The 17,841-nt window shown below is 38.2% G+C and overlaps 1 protein-coding gene and 1 pseudogene across 2 annotated transcripts in view; both read left to right on the forward strand.

Annotated features, from left to right (window-relative positions):
* The window catches only part of LOC118017118, a 28,461-nt pseudogene extending 19,423 nt beyond the window's left edge, over positions 1-9,038 (forward strand).
* A 3,181-nt stretch (positions 9,039-12,219) lies between these two features.
* Positions 12,220-17,841, forward strand: part of SPINK5 (serine peptidase inhibitor Kazal type 5) — a 75,326-nt gene continuing 69,704 nt past the window's right edge. The window contains exons 1-2 of one of the 2 annotated variants that reach the window (XM_035014417.1): positions 12,220-12,893; positions 14,205-14,230. In XM_035014417.1, the coding sequence (XP_034870308.1) occupies positions 12,839-12,893; positions 14,205-14,230 (81 nt within the window). In that variant the 5' untranslated portion in view covers positions 12,220-12,838. The remainder of the gene's footprint in view (positions 12,894-14,204; positions 14,231-17,841) is intronic. The other variant, XM_035014415.1, reaches the window with a different exon arrangement.

Consider the following 17,841-nt stretch of genomic DNA (forward strand, 5'->3'; position numbering starts at 1 on the left):
AGACAGCTGGGTGGAGTGATACTTTATTATTCTAGATGTCTCCACACCCACAATGGACTTGGCCTGGTGCCATTGCCAGCCACCCTCAGAGCAGTGGCATCTTACTATACAACCACACCCAGATGACAACAAATTATATTTTTTAAGAACTAACTTTAGTTAAAATTGCATATATTAATTAATCTAAGGGCAAAAAAAAAAAGAGCGTTAGCCCTTCCTTTCCTTATTCCCTACTCCCCCTTTTTTTTAAGATTTTGAGATGTAATGAGTTAGCCTTAAAAGTGAATATGATCAAGTAAGAGTTGAGGCACACAATACCAGTTTGGATCAAGAAGAGCAATGAGCTTTTGTTCAGCACCTTATAGTTTATGGACTACTTCCACTCTTATTATTTAATTTTATCTTCATGACAAAACTGATTTATAGATGGCAATATTATTTGTATGTTTTAAATGAGAAAATGGGCTCAGGGATATAAGTAAACATGTTTAAAATCACACAGATGATTTATGGGACCCAGTTTTTTTACTCCAAATCTTACGCTTTTTTTTCACTGTGGTTCCCTAAGTGACTTAATGATAGAATGTTTTGATCAAAAGGGTCATCAGTTACTTCACTGTCTACTGAATGCTGCTATGTTCCAGGTATTGCTGACTTTGAAGACAATATTTTTAAAATTTTTTTATTTATTAGACTTTATTTTTTAGAGACGTTTTAGATTCAGAGCAAAACTGAGTGGAAGTACAGAGGTTTCCCATATACCTCTTGCCCCCACACGTGCAGGGCCTCCCCCATTATCAACATCCCTGTTATCAACATCCCCACCAATGAATGAATGGTGCATTCATTACAATTGGTGAACCTATATTGACACATCGTTATCACCCAAAGTCCATAGTTTATTTTAGGGTTCACTCTTTTTTTTTTAAGATTTATTTTTTTAGTTGCAAGAGAAGAGAGAGCTCATGGGCAAGGGGAGAGGCAGGAGGAGAGGGAGAGAGAATCCTAAGCAGGCTCCCCACTGAGCACAGAGCCTGATGTAAGGCTCAATGCCACAACCCTGAGATCACGACCTGAGCCAAAATCAAGAGTTGGATGCTTAATCAACTGAGCCACCCACGTGCCCCACTTTAGGGTTCACTCTTGGTGTTGTAGATTCTATGGGCTTGGACAAAAGTATAATAACATGTATCCACCCTTACAGTATCATGCAGAGCAGTTTCACTATCTTAAAAATGCTCTGTGTGAAGACAGTATTTTTATTACATTGGTTGATATACTTGATTAGTAAAAATTAATTGGTCTACCTTCCTTCTTTTTGTCCCCATTGTCCATTTTCCTTTTTTTTTTTAAAGATTTTATTTATATATTTGACAGAGAGAGAGACAGTGAGAGAGGGAACACAAGCAGGGGGAGTGGGAGAGGGAGAAGCAGACCTCCCGCTGAGCAGGGAGCCTGATGAGGGGCTCGATCCCAGGACCCGGAATCATGACCCGAGCCGAAGGCAGCCGTCGCTTAACCAACTGAGCCACCCAGGTGCACCCCTTGTTGTCCATTTTCCAATGTGCCTCACACCTCATCAGTAATTTAGGAACATAATCCATGTTCACAATCTTGCTTCAGCTAAAAGTGAGGACTGGAATTAAAATACAGACTCCCTAATTCTACATTAGATACTATTTGACTATATTCATGAATTTGCTAATGAGTTAGAGGTCTAGGAGGGACTCATAACAGTAGGAAAAGGCAGTTGCCCCACTCCCATCCTCAGTTGGGTGATAAGACATTTCCTCTCTTTAAAGTGGGAAAATATTTGAAAATTTAAGAGGTTAGAATGAGCTGTTTGGTTTTCTGACCTATTTGAAAAGGTGTCACTTCTTCACATCTCAAATAACCTGTCAGTCCATCCAGACACATGTGGCTATTGTTCATTGAGGGTGACCCAATTCCTTGCAAAGGCCTCACCACCTGGAGTATAATAAGCTGTCCAAAGGAAGGGGCACTAATGAGGAAATGACTCTTCTGTCCTGGAGGTTATTCGTTAGTGCCCCTAAAATTAGGCACTGGTTCTTGGCACTTCCCATAAAATATTCAGTACTTTCAAAGACCCAAAATTGGATTTCCCACTGTGATCCCTAATTCAGTATTGTCAAGAGGCTAACAAGAAGACATTTCTAATAACATCTAACACTGGGGGCGCCTGGGTGGCTCAATCATTGGGCGTCTGCCTTCGGCTTGGGTCATGATCCCAGAGTCCTGGGATTGAGCCCCACATCGGACTCTCTGCTCAGTGGGGAAGCCTGCTTCTCCCTCTCCCACTCCCCTGCTTGTGCTCCCTCTCTGCTGTCTCTCTCTGTCAAATAAATAAATAAATAAATAAATAAATAAACACACACACACACAAAAACCACCTAACACTGTGCACTCTCCATACATCAGGTATCATTTTAAGTCTTTACATGAATACCTCCTGAATCCTCACGGTAATCACTGTTATAATTCTCAGTTTAGCAGTGAAGAAATTGAGACAGAGAGTTGAGATAAATTGTCCTTGGTAACACATCAAAAAAGCCAGTTTCTAAGCCCAAGTAGTATCACTGCAAAGCCAAACACTTAACTTCAAAGTTTTATGTCCTTCCGGCTCTCAGGTAGTCTTAACGATATGATTTGCACTGTTACCAATATAATAGTTGCTTTAGGTTTTTCACATAAACATCTCAGTCTGCTCAACAATGCTGTCAAGTGGATGATACTCTTATCATGGTTTGCCTGAGGTTGAAATGCCAGCAAGTCTCACATTTCCAAAAAAATCACTGGTCTATGGTACAGTTTGGAGAACTGATCTTCTCTATCCAGACATTGTCTGGCTCCACCTGTAGATCAGGAAAATCCTGAAACATTTTACTTCATTTGGCTGGAATCTTTTGTACTCTCAATATTTTCTCCTTTTCTTTTTTTAAATTTTTTAAAAATTTTTAAGTAATCTCTATGCTCAACATGGGGCTTGAACTCATGACCCTGAGGTCAAGAATTACATGCTCTACTGACAGAGCCAGTCAGGCACCCCTTTCTTTCTTTTATAACCCTTGAGTAACAAACAATATTGAGAGTAAAAAGAGAGGCATGGATTCAGAAAAAAAGTAAAGAGAACAGAAGGACACCAAATGCATTGAAAGAAAAAAATAAATATCATTTAAAAACAAAGTAAGATTTATGCTTCTGGTTACAATGGAGTAACAAAGAAAGGATATTTCCTGTCACCTGAAACAATGAAAAAAAAATACAGAAAAAAGACATAGTTTTCTGACATGGGACATCAAATAGTGCAGGTCAGTGATCCCTGGGAAAGGGAAAAAATACTAAGTAAGCTACACATAGAAAGAAAACAAAGGTGGAGGCTTCCAGTCTCCCTTAGATGCAGATACATAGCTGAGAGTTGGGGAGACCAAGGGAGCTAAAAAGCATAAGTAGTATTTCCTATGTGAGAGAAAAAATAACCCTTATCTTATACTGTAGACTAAAGCTAGTTTTTGCATTTTCCAAGGTTGCTTATGTGGTTGGCAAATAACTGTCCACTATTTACAGCTCCTTGCTCAGAAATATTAAAATTACTTTTAAGGGAAAATATTTTCTTAACTAAATCAGTTTTTTAGTAAGGATTTGGAATGTATTAATATCATGTGGGAGATATCATTCAAAATAAACCAAAAAACCCACTAAATTCAAAATCATTCCCATATTCAATTTTAATTACAACTCCTGCCTCTCTGTTAGATAACTAACTAGAGATACAGTAAAAACTGAAAATGTCAGAAGAAATTACCAGAGCAAAACTTTGGTTCTCATAATTATTATTATTTTTTAAAGATTTTATTTATTTATTTGAGACAGAGAGAATGAGAGCGAGAGAGAGCACATGAGAGGGGGGAGGGTCAGAGGGAGAAGCAGGCTCCCCGCTGAGCAGGGAGCCCGATGCAGGACTCGATCCCGGGACTCCAGGATCCTGACCTGAGCCGAAGGCAGTCACTCAACCAACTGAGCCACCCAGGCGCCCTGGTTCTCATAATTATTAAAGGAATGATTCATTCTGATTAGCTGAATTTTTCATATAGGTGAGTTTATATATCTTTTTAATCCCAGTTCATTTTTTAAATTGAGCCTGATTTCATCAAGGAATCCCCCTCCAGAGGCTAGAACCTCTGTTATGTTAGCTTTACTCCATGGACATCTTTTTAAAAAACACTTTCACACTGGGACACCTGGGTGGCTCAGTCAATTAAGCGTCTGACTCTTGGTTTCAGCTCAGGTCATGATCTTGCTGTCATGAGATCGAGCCCTGCATCAGGCTTCATGCTCAGCACAGAGTCTGCTTCAGATTCTCTCTCCCTCTCCCTTTCCCTTCCCCTCTGCTTTCCCCCCACTCATGCTTTCTCTCTCTCTAAAATAAATAAATAAAATCTTTAAAAAATAAAAACCCTTTCACAGATTTGATTGAACAATGATTTGTATGATCATTTTCCACCTCTTCCACTAGATTATAATCTCTTAAAGACCAGACATCATGTCTTTTTTATTCACAAATTTAGCACAAGGCTCTCAAACAGTGCCAGGCAAATGTAGGCATTTAGTCAATATTTGTTGTATTCATGTGTGGAGTATTATGGAATCTACTGGAATACCATAACACCTCACTTTGGACTTACATTTTTAACTTTCTAAATCTCATTTCAGGAATTTGGTCCCTTACCTGAGAACTCTATGATTTCTATTCATTCCTTTATTGCCTTTTTCTGTCTAATGACACAATCAATATGTTACTTGATTGAATGAAATTTAAATCTTAAGACCTAGATATGAATCTTAGCTTAACCACCTACGAGCCAGGTGGCTTGGTGTAAACGACTGTGCACACAGCTCGCTGGTATTTCTCTGTGTGTCCAAATTTCTTCTTCTTATAAGGACACCAGTCAGCTTGGGGCAGGCCCAACCCTAATGGCCTTATTTTAACATAATCACCTCTTTAAAGGACCTATCTCCAAATACAGTCACATTCTGAGGTACTGGGTGTAAAGGCTTCAAAATATGAATTTTGGAGAGACACAACTGGGACCTTAACAATTGAGTGTCTGAGCTAAGTTAATTACAGATGTAGGTAATGTGGTCTCTACAGTGTGCGGTATTTAAGGGCATGGGCTTTGGAGTTTGACTGCCTTTATTTGCAATGATGGTTATCAGTTGCAGAGACTACTGCTTATGGGCTGTATGAACTTGGGAAAGTTACAGTATTTTACCAAACCTCAATTTCTTTACCTGTAAAACAGAAATAGTTACTCTTTAGCTTTATTGTTATACCTGTCAGTAAGTGCACAATAAATGCCAGCAAATTTTATATTTCTTTGCAAAAAGTTTTATAAAGGTATATGTCAAAAAACACATAAATTATCTTTTCCAAATTTTGTTTATAAATGTAACAGTTTTGTTTTTGCTTACTGTATACACAAACACATGTAAGTATTTCACATATAAAATATGCAGCATTTTTCACCAAAATTCCTCATACTAGCTACTTCAAAGTTAATTCACTGTGATTTTTTTCAAAGGACTGTAACTCCACAAACTTCTGTTTCCTGTAGTCAGAGTGGATCCTAGGAGACTTTGGAATGTACTGAATCTCCAGGTGACAGTGTAGTCACGTAACAGAGTTCCTGTAGCATCAACTGTAAGGATATTGTATTTAAGAACCAAATATAAACCAAAACATAAAACTTAATCCAATTAAAAATTAGATATTGAGGGATGCCTGGGTGGCTCAGTTGGTTAAGCGACTGCCTTCGGCTCAGGTCATGATCCTGGAGTCCCAGGATCGAGTCCCGCATCGGGCTCCTTGCTCAGCTGGGAGTCTGCTTCTCCCTTTGACCCTCACCCCTCTCATGTGCTCTCTCTCTCTCATTCTGTCTTTCTCAAATAAATAAATACAATCTTTTTAAAAAAATTAGATATTGAAACTTTCTTGTTTTTTTAATCCTAATCTAATAAAAGCAACAATTATATCTATAAATAGCAGGGTCTGTGATCCAACAGTGCCCATCCCATCTTGTTCTTAGATAAAAAGAGATGCCTGTCTCTATAGTTTCTTTGCTTTTGTAGACAAACAGAAAGGAATTCTCAGAGAGGGAGTAAAGCTGGCTGTTAACAGAACAGTGCAAGATAAGAAGGTGGGTAAAGGCTGTTTTCCAGTTAGTGTCTTTCAAAAAAAAGGATACAGACACGCTAAATTAATGGGGGGAAATATGAGAATTATGGGAAAGGAAATTAAGAATTAAGAAAACAAGAAATAAATTATTTCATCTTCTAAGACCTGTTAGGACATATATTTTTCAGTCATGATCACAACATATTTCTTTTTGCCCTAGTCATTATGGGTATATGATTGTGTGCGTGTGCGTGTGTGTGTGTGCACGCGCGCGCGCGGCATTTGTATGAGTGCGCGAGAGGAGGAATTAGAAGAATGAACTACATTAGCAATAACATGCTGTCCCTAGTTTATAGCACCATAATGTCTAGATTCTCTCTGAACCCCCTGAAAGGTTCTGGGTTAGCCACATTGGGTGTACAAGGTGGCAAGGCTGGGATTACTTTCCACGCTAGTTCCTGCCGTGGGGCTCCTTCATGGTACCATTTCGGGCAGGTGAGAAAAGGATAACACCTGGGGCGCCTGGGTGGCTCAGTCGTTGGGCGTCTGCCTTCAGCTCAGGTCACGATCCCGGGGTCCTGGGATCGAGTCCCACATCGGGCTCCCTGCTCGGCAGGAGGCCTGCTTCTCCCTCTCCCACTCCCCCTGCTTGTGTTCCTGCTCTCGCTATCTCTCTGTCAAATAAATAAAATCTTAAAAAAAAAAAAAAAAGAAAAGGATAACACCTTCTTTGCTACCTCATATCATTGCATAAACAAAGAGAGCTAATAATGGCAGATTGTTTTGAAAGATGCAGAAAGTGATTTTTATCTATAATATAGTTATTTATTAAACTATTGTGATCATCAAGGATATCTCTACATAGAAAAAGAGAAGATTTGAACAATAGTCTGATAACCTTGGATTTTGAAATAACCTTTGTATTCAGTAACACTACTGGTCTACAAAACCTTGTTTACTTTTACAGTTTTCTCATCTCTTCCCTCTGTGTCAATATCCTTGATGTGAATTCAGATTCTAGGTCGCTTGATACATGTTCTGAATTGTAAAGTTTGTACTTCTTATAATCAAGCTCCATTCCTTTGTGATGAGACAAAAAAAAGTTTCTACATGTTTGATGAATAATTAAGAGCTGAAGAAAAAAAGATGCAATTTGGAACTTAAGGAAAAGTACTCACACTCGCTGGCCTGTCTGGTTGTCACGTCCTTGCCTCCTCCGCTCCCACTGCCCGCTGGAAACCTGTCCCTAAGTGGCAGAGGGGTGGGGAGGCGGGCAGGGGCGTGGGGGCTTCCGGAAACCTAGGCCCTAGGACATGCAGCCCCGCCGGGACCGCAGCTCTGCACGTTAGTCCCCAGCACTGTGCAAGGCTAGAACAGGGGGAGGAAACCAGTCTACAATCCCTGCAGGACAGGAAAAGAAGGGGAAATCTCAACATGGAAAAAAATCTACAATGAAAAGTAAGGAAAGCCAAAAAGAAAAGCGAGGCTAAAACCAGAATATGAAGTAGAGCCTGAAGATGAAGGAAAATCGGGTGAGGAAGAAAAGCTGAAAGTGGAGGGGAAGTCAGGGCATGAGGGAGGGTTCCAGAATGAGGGACAGCGAGATGATGAGGGACTGCTAGATGATGAGGGACAACCAGAAGATGAGGTAAAGCAAGAAAAGCCAGGCAAGTCCAAAAATGAGGGAAAATCACTATGTGACAGCAAGCCAGAACCCCAGGCAAAGCCTGAAAGTCAGCAGTGGGCTGCAAAAAAGGACCTGGCTGAAGATTACATGCCCAGGAAAGCAAAAAGAAAAATGGACAGGGGTACCCCTTGATTCCCCTGAGGACTATCAGGACGACTTACAGGAAAAGCAACTTGGGATACAAAAATAATGATTGGAGGAGACACATGCACCCTGATGTTTATAGCAGCATTATCAACAATAGCCAAATTATGGAAAGAGCTCAAATGTCTATCGCCTGATGAATGGATAAAGAAGATGTGGAATGGGGTGTCTGGGTGGCTCAGTCAGTTAAGCATCTGCCTTCAGCTCAGATCATGATCCCAGGATCCTGGAATTGAGCCCCACGTTGGGCTCTCTGCTCAGTGGGGAGCCTGCTTCTCCCTCTCCCTCTGCTTGCTGCTCCCTGTGCTTGTGCTCTCTTTCTCTGTGTCAAATAAATAAATAAATAAAATCTTAAAAAAAAGGGGGGGGGCGGTGTGTATATACAATGGAATATTACTCAGCCATCAAAAAGAATGAACACTTACCATTTGCAATGACATGGATGGAACTAGCGTGTATTATGCTAAGTGAAATAAGGCAATCAGAGAAAGACAAATACCATATGATTTCACTCATATGTGGAATTTAAGATACAAAACAGATGAACGTAGGGGAGGGGGGAAGAGAAAGAGGGAAGCAAATCATAAGAGACTCTTGACTATAGAGAACAAACTGAGGGTTACTAGAGGGGAGGTGGGCAGGGGATGGGCTAAATGGGTGATGGGTATTAAGGAGGGCACCTGTTGGGATGAGCACTGGGTGTTGTATGTAAGTGATGAATCACTAACTCTTACTCCTGACACCGATATTACACTATATGTTGTTAACTAACTAGAACTCAAATAAAAACTTCAAACAAAAGAAAAAAAGGAAAGGCACTTGGGCAGTGAGGAGATGATGAGAGAATGTGGAGATATGTCAAGGAAGAGCTAAGGAAAAAACAGAAAATGGGTAGTTTACATTGGATACAATAAGATGTACAAGATCCATTCTCCTCAAGGGGCAACAGGAGTCAGGGAAGTCAGGAGTGGAGGTAGGGGCCAAAGGGGCTTACATGATATTCCATATCTTTAATGCCTTTGTCATTCAACTCTGATTTCTCTGATGAGAATATTGCTGACCCTGCTTTCCCTGACAGGCATTTGCCAGGCTATGTGCTTTAACCTTAAGTTGAAACTTTGCTTTAGGTGTCACTCTTGTTACCAGCAGCCTTTTGACCCAACCACAGTGTTCTCTGTCAGTAGGACATTTTCACTCATGTGCATGGAAGAGACAGTGATGCAACATTGCAAAATAACAATAAAGAAGAAACGGTTTTCAGAACCACACACAAAAAGCACCCTGATAACCCAAACCCCAATTTTCTAAAATCTCCCACCCATTCATCTGAATTTAAATTTTGTGGTTTTCAGAAACGTGGAGTGATTAACAGAGTATGCAGTGAATCACCTCTGGATATAAAACATTCCTGAAATGAAATGGAGAAAGAGTCCTGATGCCAAGGGGCAGCTGACCATCCTTCCAATATTGGGGCTCCTGGAATCTTCTTTTGGCTGCCTCTCCTCACAGAAGAGGCTCTCAGTTTCAAACCTCTTATTCATCATTTCAGGATGACCTGGGTGGCAGTGAGGAGCACTTTTCCAGTAAGAAGGAAACCAACTCCTCAAGCTTTCCTCAAAGCATGGATTCTTCAGAGCTACAGTCATCTTTAGGTTCTTTCATTCTACCCCCACACCACTTCCACTCCTGGGAATACTATCTATTTGGGCTAGATTTGGCATTCATCAGAGCATATTATACAGGCACCAATTATCGGAGTTGGGGTGGTGCAGCAGTTTCCAGTTGAAAAAGAGTGTGGACAACCAAATGCTAGAGAAGATGTGGGACAGCAGAATGGTCATTCATTGCAAAGCACAATATCCACTTTGGAAAAGTGTTTGGCAGTTTCTTATGAACATACATTTACTATACAGCCCAGCCATTCCACTCCCGGGTATTTATCCAAGAGAATTGAAAACTTGTGTTCATACAAAAGCCCATATATGACTATTTATAGCAGCTTTATTCACAATTGCCAAAACTAGAAATAACCCAGATGTCCTTCAACAGATAAATGGACAAACAAACTGTGGTATGTCCATGTAATAAGGTTATCTATACTCAGCAGTAAAAAGGAATGAACTATTGGTTCGTGCAACAACCTAGACAAATCTTAAAAGCACTTTGCTAAGTGAAAGAACCTAGACCTAAAAATCTATATATTGTATGATTCCATTTATATGACCTTCTGGAAAAGACAAAACTATAGGGATGGAAAACAGATCAGTGGTTGCCAGGTTTAGGGAAAGGAAGTTTATACAAAGGAATTTTTAGGTTAATGGGGTTCCTCTGTATTGGTATTGTGGTGGTGGATACAGGACTCTGAATTTGTCAAAACAAAAAACTGTATAGCACAACCAGTGACTTTTATTGTATGTAAATTTTTTTAATTAACCATGCTGTCAGGGGAAGCCAGGATGGAATGCAGATTAAGACAAATAAACCTAACTATATTATAAAAAAAAAAAATAGGTACTCAACTTTCTTACCACCAGTGAGAGAGTGTATTGTTGGGACTCATTTCATATGATCTGACAGAACAGATAAAAAATAAAGAGTTAGTACTGGTATGTCAATATTTAGAAGACACTTTCACAGAGAAAGCTAAGAAATCAATGCTGATTGAAATCTTGCAATGACTTTGACAGGTTTTAAACAGCAAATGCTTTGATTTGTTTTAGGTATTGTGGTTTAGAACATAATAACAAAATGAAAAAGAAGACATGTCTTGACTTTTTAATTTCACTTCAGAATGTGTTGGGGGTGTCATTACATGCTGAGTAAGCTTAAAATCTGTTGATGAGGTCCATGTGCAAGAGATGTTGACTTTTCTTGTACCTTTGAAATTACCTAATAATACAACTACATCATTGTATTGACATAAAAATGCAAGACCAGCTATCATTAACTATAAAACTTATCACTATACTCAAAATTGTTCTAAACCTTACATACACACACACACACACACACACGAATTACCTCTAACTCTTACAACAATTGTACAGTGTAATTTTATGACCCCTGTTTTGCATATTGGGAAGCCGAGACAGAGAGAAAATAAATGACTTGCCCAAGGCAACATAGCTAGTAACCGGTGAGTCAAGATTTGAACCCACGTCTACCATATGTCAAAGCCAGGCTCCTTTCCTTACATTGTGTAGTTGCAAAGACAGGAATAGAAACAAATTTCCTGACTCCCTGTTCCATTCTCTTTCTATTAAGCTATGATGGATTAAATTTTCTAATCTGTAACAATAATGTAGTTTGAGCTTGCTTTCCATAGGCACTCATTTTATTAAACCATTGGAAAGAAACAAAGCACAGACCTTGAAAACAATGATTACACTTTTAGAGGAAATAAGTTATTTCACACACACAAAAAAAGGAAATACTCTGGCTTTAATGGCATTCAGAATATTGACATCATCATCAAATTGGCTAGCCTTAGATCAGTTTTCTGGAAGAATCTTTAAAAGGGCTTTGATCCCATAAAGTCCCAAACTTTCCCTCTGTGGATATGGAGACCCTTTGAAGTACTGGAATCAAACCATTTGGCTGTAGCTTCAATCATTTTTGCATAATTTTTCAGGTATTAGAGTAGAATAAGCTGGTAGACAAAAGGCATTACTTGTAAAATGGAAGAAGGAACTAAGGAGAAGATAACTAAGGAGAAGATACTTTCTCTGGAAAAATCTTACACTGATTATTTATATTTATATTTTTAAGTATTTAATTCTTTCTTTTCTTCCTGAGAGAGTAAATAATGAGTCACTATTGGGGTAAACTTAATTTAGGGGGAAATTGATTGAGCCACGTTTTTCAAACAATAATTTGGGGAGTGATGGACTGTAGAAAGTTAAAGTTTGAGCCTCTAATGTTTATGATTACAATGTTTGGTTAGACTAAAAGATAAGGCTTTAGAATAGAAAATGTCCTTCAGATTGAGAGTTTTTGAAAGCAGTTATGTGCAAGCTTTGATTTCACATAGTTTCTGCCTTTATCAATGTGTGATGGAAGCCGTGTATGGAGTTAAATAAAAAGTGATCTTCCTCAAGTACCACCTCTGCCTCTTCCATCTAAACTATGTGCTCTTGGGAAAGTCATTGTCCTTTTTCTGGATTTTGGCTTCACCATGTACTCAGTGTTAAAATCTTGCTGGGTTATGTCTTTGAGTTGTTCACTCTAACTTGTACATGAGTCTGTGGCACTGAATTGAGACCCTTCAAAACACCTGCAGATGGAAGCAACAAGAATTCTAGCTTCTCTTACTCTCAGCAACTTTCTCCAGATATGGGAATCTGTAAGTCTCTACCTGACTAGTAGGATAACTCATCTGTCTTCTTTCCTCCTCTCCCACTTATGAAGGGAGCCCAGTTAGAAACATGTTTGTCTGCAAAGTTATATGTCTGGTCTTGGTGACGAATTCAGTTCTTACATAGGAGTATGGAGTGTTAAACTTTATAATAGAGTTCTTGGACTCAAATCTATTGCCTTTTGGGGGAGGTATCATGAAAACATATCAGAACTGTGGAAAGAGACATTATCTGTTCAGATCTGCCACCTTGACAGGATGCTAAAGGATGGAAACTAAATTGATGTGGTATATTAAGTCTAGCATGACCTAGAACAACTGGTTTTGTAATGTTGGTTGTTATTGTGGGTGTCACCAAGTATATAAAAAGTGAGCTGCATCTCCATGGGTTCAGTCTTAGAGCACCAGCTGGTGAGCAATGCCCAGAGCCGTCTTGTAATCAACTTACATCATCTTCAACATGAAGATAGCCAAAGTGCCAATGCTTCTGACCCTGGCCCTTTGCCTCATACAAGGTGAGCAATTTGCATGTAATCTAAGCCTCTTCCACACATGGCAAAGCCCTGGGCAGGGACTTGTCTCCCTCCCCCTACTCCTCAAATATGTGTATATATGTAAGTATGTTTGTGTGATTGTATGTATGTGTGTATGTATAGTCTTGAAATATCTAACCAGACACAGAGTTTTGAAGAATTATATATGTGGCTTAATAACCATGTTGTTAACTTTAGAACTGGCAAATAGTTTGACATAATCTGAATTTTTATCCATGAGAAATCCTTCTATTAATTCTATATTGGTTCTGAAAGCTAATGGATTCTTCTTCATCTTCCTCTCACCAAGCATATTCATTCATACTGTTGGAAATTATATATACTGTACATATAGATGATACTAAGCTTATCAATTCATACTGATAGGAATTATGCATATAATAGATATTTAAAACTTAGATGTATATTTTATAAATAATACTATATTTATAAACTATTAAAAATCAAATTTAATCATCTATTCTTATTTTAAAGTAGTAGTGCCTTCTAGCATATTTGATTTTTGTGTTACCAAATCCTAAATGGATTGAAAGCATATCTCCTAAAGGGTAAGAGACTTTTGTGGGAAGTAGAAGGTAGTTTTTTGTATTTGTTATTTGAATTTGAAGGGAACATGAATTTCCTAGGCTCAATCTTGTTCTGAAGCATTTGTATTTTTTAAAAGAAAATCTCAGAGATGGAGAGTCAGGAGATCATTATACATAAATGATGCCCACTTTCCTAAAATAAGTGCATAAGTACAAAAGGGAGTCTGTTAATGAGAGAGTATAATAGCCTATGATTTTAATTAATCTTGATTTTTGTCAGATCTTTGAGTTTTGTAACTCTAATAAGGAGACAAGTTTGCCAGAATTCAGAAACTTTCCTTTTATGTGCACATATGATATAAACTTTATGCTACATTATACTTTCAAATTATAATTGACATGATATATTTGTTATATTATAATTTTAAAAGAGGTCTGCCATACTTTGCTGTGAAAGGATCTCTTTGAAATTACATATTTTGAAGGGGATAAGAAAGTACATGAGTATTGTTTTCCAAAGTAATTAGACTTTTATGAGTGACTAGACCTCTGTGAGTACATGTACTGATTTCCTGGTGCAGTGCCCCCATTTTATTTGCCATGGTAAATTTTAACATGTTCAAAAGCAATTTGTGGTTTTATAACATGCAGTCATTAAAATAAGCAAGGCACTACACTGAGTGAATTGTTTATTTGTTGAATATTTTGCATTCCCTTAACTTAAGTTTCTGTATTTTTGTCCCAGATGCTGCCAGTGAGGATGAAAATCAGGTTAGTCCTGCTTTTTCTGTTCATTGAATCCATTCCAAAATCTGTAAGGAAAAATGGCCTGTGACCAACACTTTCACATTAATAATACAGACATATTATACTGATAGGTACTAATAGCTTTTGTTAAAAACACAGAAACAGGTCTTTATGAAGGAAGACATGAGTCACACAGAGACACAGAAACACACACACATACACATCAATGTATTAATGATGATGGATGCCTGCAAGAGGCAACCTACCATGCTAAAGGAGTGCTTTCAAATTCCATAAACAAAGCAGTGAATTAGTATTGTCAGATTTAATAGCCGAAAAAGCCATAACAAACATAGAAAGCAGAAATATGTGTAAATGGGTTGTCTGTACCTTGTATATGGTCATTGTCTATATTTCATTCAGTAAATATTTACTGAGTATCTATCATTTGTTAGACCCTGTTTGAGTTGTTGGGGATATTGGAAAATAAAGAAAATAGACAAGAGCCCTCCCCTTGTGGAGCTTACGTATTAGTGGAGGAAAACAGTTAAGTTAATGAGTAAATTAGTAAAATATATAGCACATTAAATGATGACTAATGCTAGGAGGAAAATGAAGCAGAATGGAAGATAGGAATTTCTGGGAATGAGGTGATATCAGTTCTTCTTAGGATACTCAAGTAAGTATTCTCTGAAAAGATAGTATTAGACCAAGGATCTGGAGGTAGTAAGTCCTGAAGATTTTTGCAGGTGACAGAAGATCAGGGAGAAAAATCTGGGATGATAGAGGCCTTGGCTCAGGAGGGTGCTTAGCCAATTCTCAGAGATCTTTTGTTTGAACAATAAAAGAATCATTTTTCTCTAGAAGTTAATTTTTTTATCTATTTGGAAAAAAAAAGTCCAGAGCCAAATACACACACACACACACACACACACACCTATGCCATTAATTCAGCACTTAAAATAGTGCTATGTATATAGGAAATATGTGCTATGTCTCTTAAAAGCCATGAACAATAAAATAATAAACCAGTAAAACAATGCTTTTCTATAATGAAACTCTTAGAACTATTGTTAAAATGCTCTCTTGTTATATTTTAGTGTAACATTTTTTTAAAGAAACATTTCAGGAATGTTCTAGAAAATTTCATTGTAGTTTATATAATTTCATCTAAATTTGCTGTGTAAGGAGAGGTTCAAAAACCTTTATGAAATAAGTAGGGTAGTAGAGTAGAGTAGAAAAAATGTTGGATTGGGGGAATCAAAGATCATGCTTACTTGCATGTTTTATACTGGCAAAAAGAAGAGTATTGTGTAAATCTCACTGTGCATGAAGCCATAATTTTCTTTTTCAGAGTCTTTGATAATGGGTGGTGATTCTGGTGGATATTTTTAATTTTGCAACCGTGACTTTTTATACCATCAAACTCGATTTCACTGGAAAATAGTTTAAAAATAAATTTAGCCACCCTTTATGTTGGCATAAGCAAGAACACAAAGAAATAAATATGTCTCTGGAAATATTTCTTACAACAGTCTTTGTCTATTTCATCAGAAATGAAAACTATTGATTTAGTCTTTCTTATGGTGCTGGAATTTTTGTTTTCCAAATTCAATAGCTTGAGTTCTTACTAGTGCCACAAAAGCCTGTTAAATATTGTAAACGTGAGCCAGCACAGCACAGAAAAGCACTGTAGTGCCCTGCAAGGATCTTTACCATATACCTAAGTTTGTCATCACAGAAGAGTTATTATAAAGCCAAAAGGAGCTTGTTGGTACCCGAACACAGAGTGGGGGTGATGCCAGCTCCTGGGGGATTTTACTATGCTGCTGAAGGAGGGTCGGTAGAAGACAATGGGCCAGTAAAGGAAGGAGTTTGGCCCTGGAGGGCCTTAGTTTTTCTGGGACATGTGGAGAAAACACAAACAACAGCAACAATAACAAAACAAAACAAAATGGAAACAAGCCAAAAGACTGCAAGTAAACACTTGCTAAAAAGTGATCTCCCCACCTCAGGATGCCTTTTTGGTGTAGATCTGCTCTTCTTTTAACCCTCTCTCATGGTTGGGTAATGGAGAGGACATTCCTTCTTTCCCAGGGAAAACCCACCTCCTGCTTTCAATTTGTATGGCCTTTTCCTGTTTGCCAAGAGAATACGTTGGATTATTTCATCACTCAGAAAAGCAGCATTGAGTTCTATCTTAACTAATTATAATTAATCTTAACCTCTCTGGGTCTTGGTTGTCCATTTGTAAAAAAAAAAAAGGCGGGTCTTTCTAGAAATTAGGCATTCATGTCATTGTGACACTGGAGAAGTCCAATTCAGGAATTATCCTCATTGGTAATGTTCTTTTTCAACTGACCACTGAAAACTATAAAAAGCTTCATTCTAGTGTTTCATGAATCTTTGTTTTCAATACTTTCTTAAGACCTGCCTCACAAGGGATATGTTTCTATCATAAAAAACACCAGGCTCCTCTCTGATTCTATGACAAAGTTTTATCTAGACTATGTAGAATCAGTTATATCCGGCAAGCTAAGCAGTAACTTGCAATGTTGGCATAAGATACTGTAAAGTCAGAGACCAGACAGATCTCAAGAGGCCCAGTCGTCAGGCTGTTGCCAGAAATTATTGCTGGGCTACTCAGATAAGATCACTGGCTGGGGGCGCCTGGGTGGCTCAGTTGGTTAAGCGACTGCCTTCGGCTCAGGTCATGATCCTGGAGTCCCAGGATCGAGTCCCGCATCGGGCTCCCTGCTCGGCGGGGAGTCTGCTTCTCCGTCTGACCCTCCCCCATCTCATGCTCTCTCTCTCTGTCTCATTCTCTCTCTCAAATAAATAAATAAAATCTTTAAAAAAAAAAAAATCACTGGCTGGTGATAATAATTTTAGAGATATTTTAGTAGGTCACCCCACTGGCAGAATTTCCCAGGGCTGGTCTCTGATATTATTTATTTATTCTTCTTCACCATTAATCATTCTGCAATTCTCCCATGTTTATGAGGCTAGGTGAAGTACATCATTATCCATTCGATGGTAAGCACAGTTTAGGCAAGGATGCTTCCGCTTTATTGCTATATCCATGCACCTAGCTATATCCGTGTCACCTAGCAAAGTAAATTAATACCATAATGAAGTTTTGTAGACTGATTTAATGATTATTATAAAGATATAAGAGGCTGGACAGAATTCTTTTTTTTTATTTCAATTATTTAACATATAGTGTATTATTAGTTTCCGAGGTAAGAGTTCAGCAATTCATCAGTTGTGTAAAACACCCAGGGCTCATTACATCACGTGCCCTCCTTAATGCCAATCACCCTGTTACCCCATTTTTTATTTTTTGGCAAAGTCAAAATAAAACCAAAAAACCACATAACTTAGATTCCAAAGACTTGCTCTAAAGGCCCACTGGATTTTCTAAACTAATAGGGAGTATAACATATTAAATCAGTACTTTGCGAGGTAGTGCAAATGCACCATTGATTTTAAGAGGGACATATAGCAAGCCTTCCATAAAATATATTGACTTAACCTTTTCAGCAATCTTTTTGTGTTCCTTTTGGCAGCAATTATTGACCTACTGTGTACTAGGTATTTTATATGTGTCATATTCCAATAATAGTAATCACAAC

Source organism: Mirounga leonina, unplaced genomic scaffold, assembly GCF_011800145.1.
Source record: "Mirounga leonina isolate KUSES-001 unplaced genomic scaffold, KU_Mleo_1.0 Mir_168, whole genome shotgun sequence".
NCBI lineage: Eukaryota > Metazoa > Chordata > Mammalia > Carnivora > Phocidae > Mirounga > Mirounga leonina.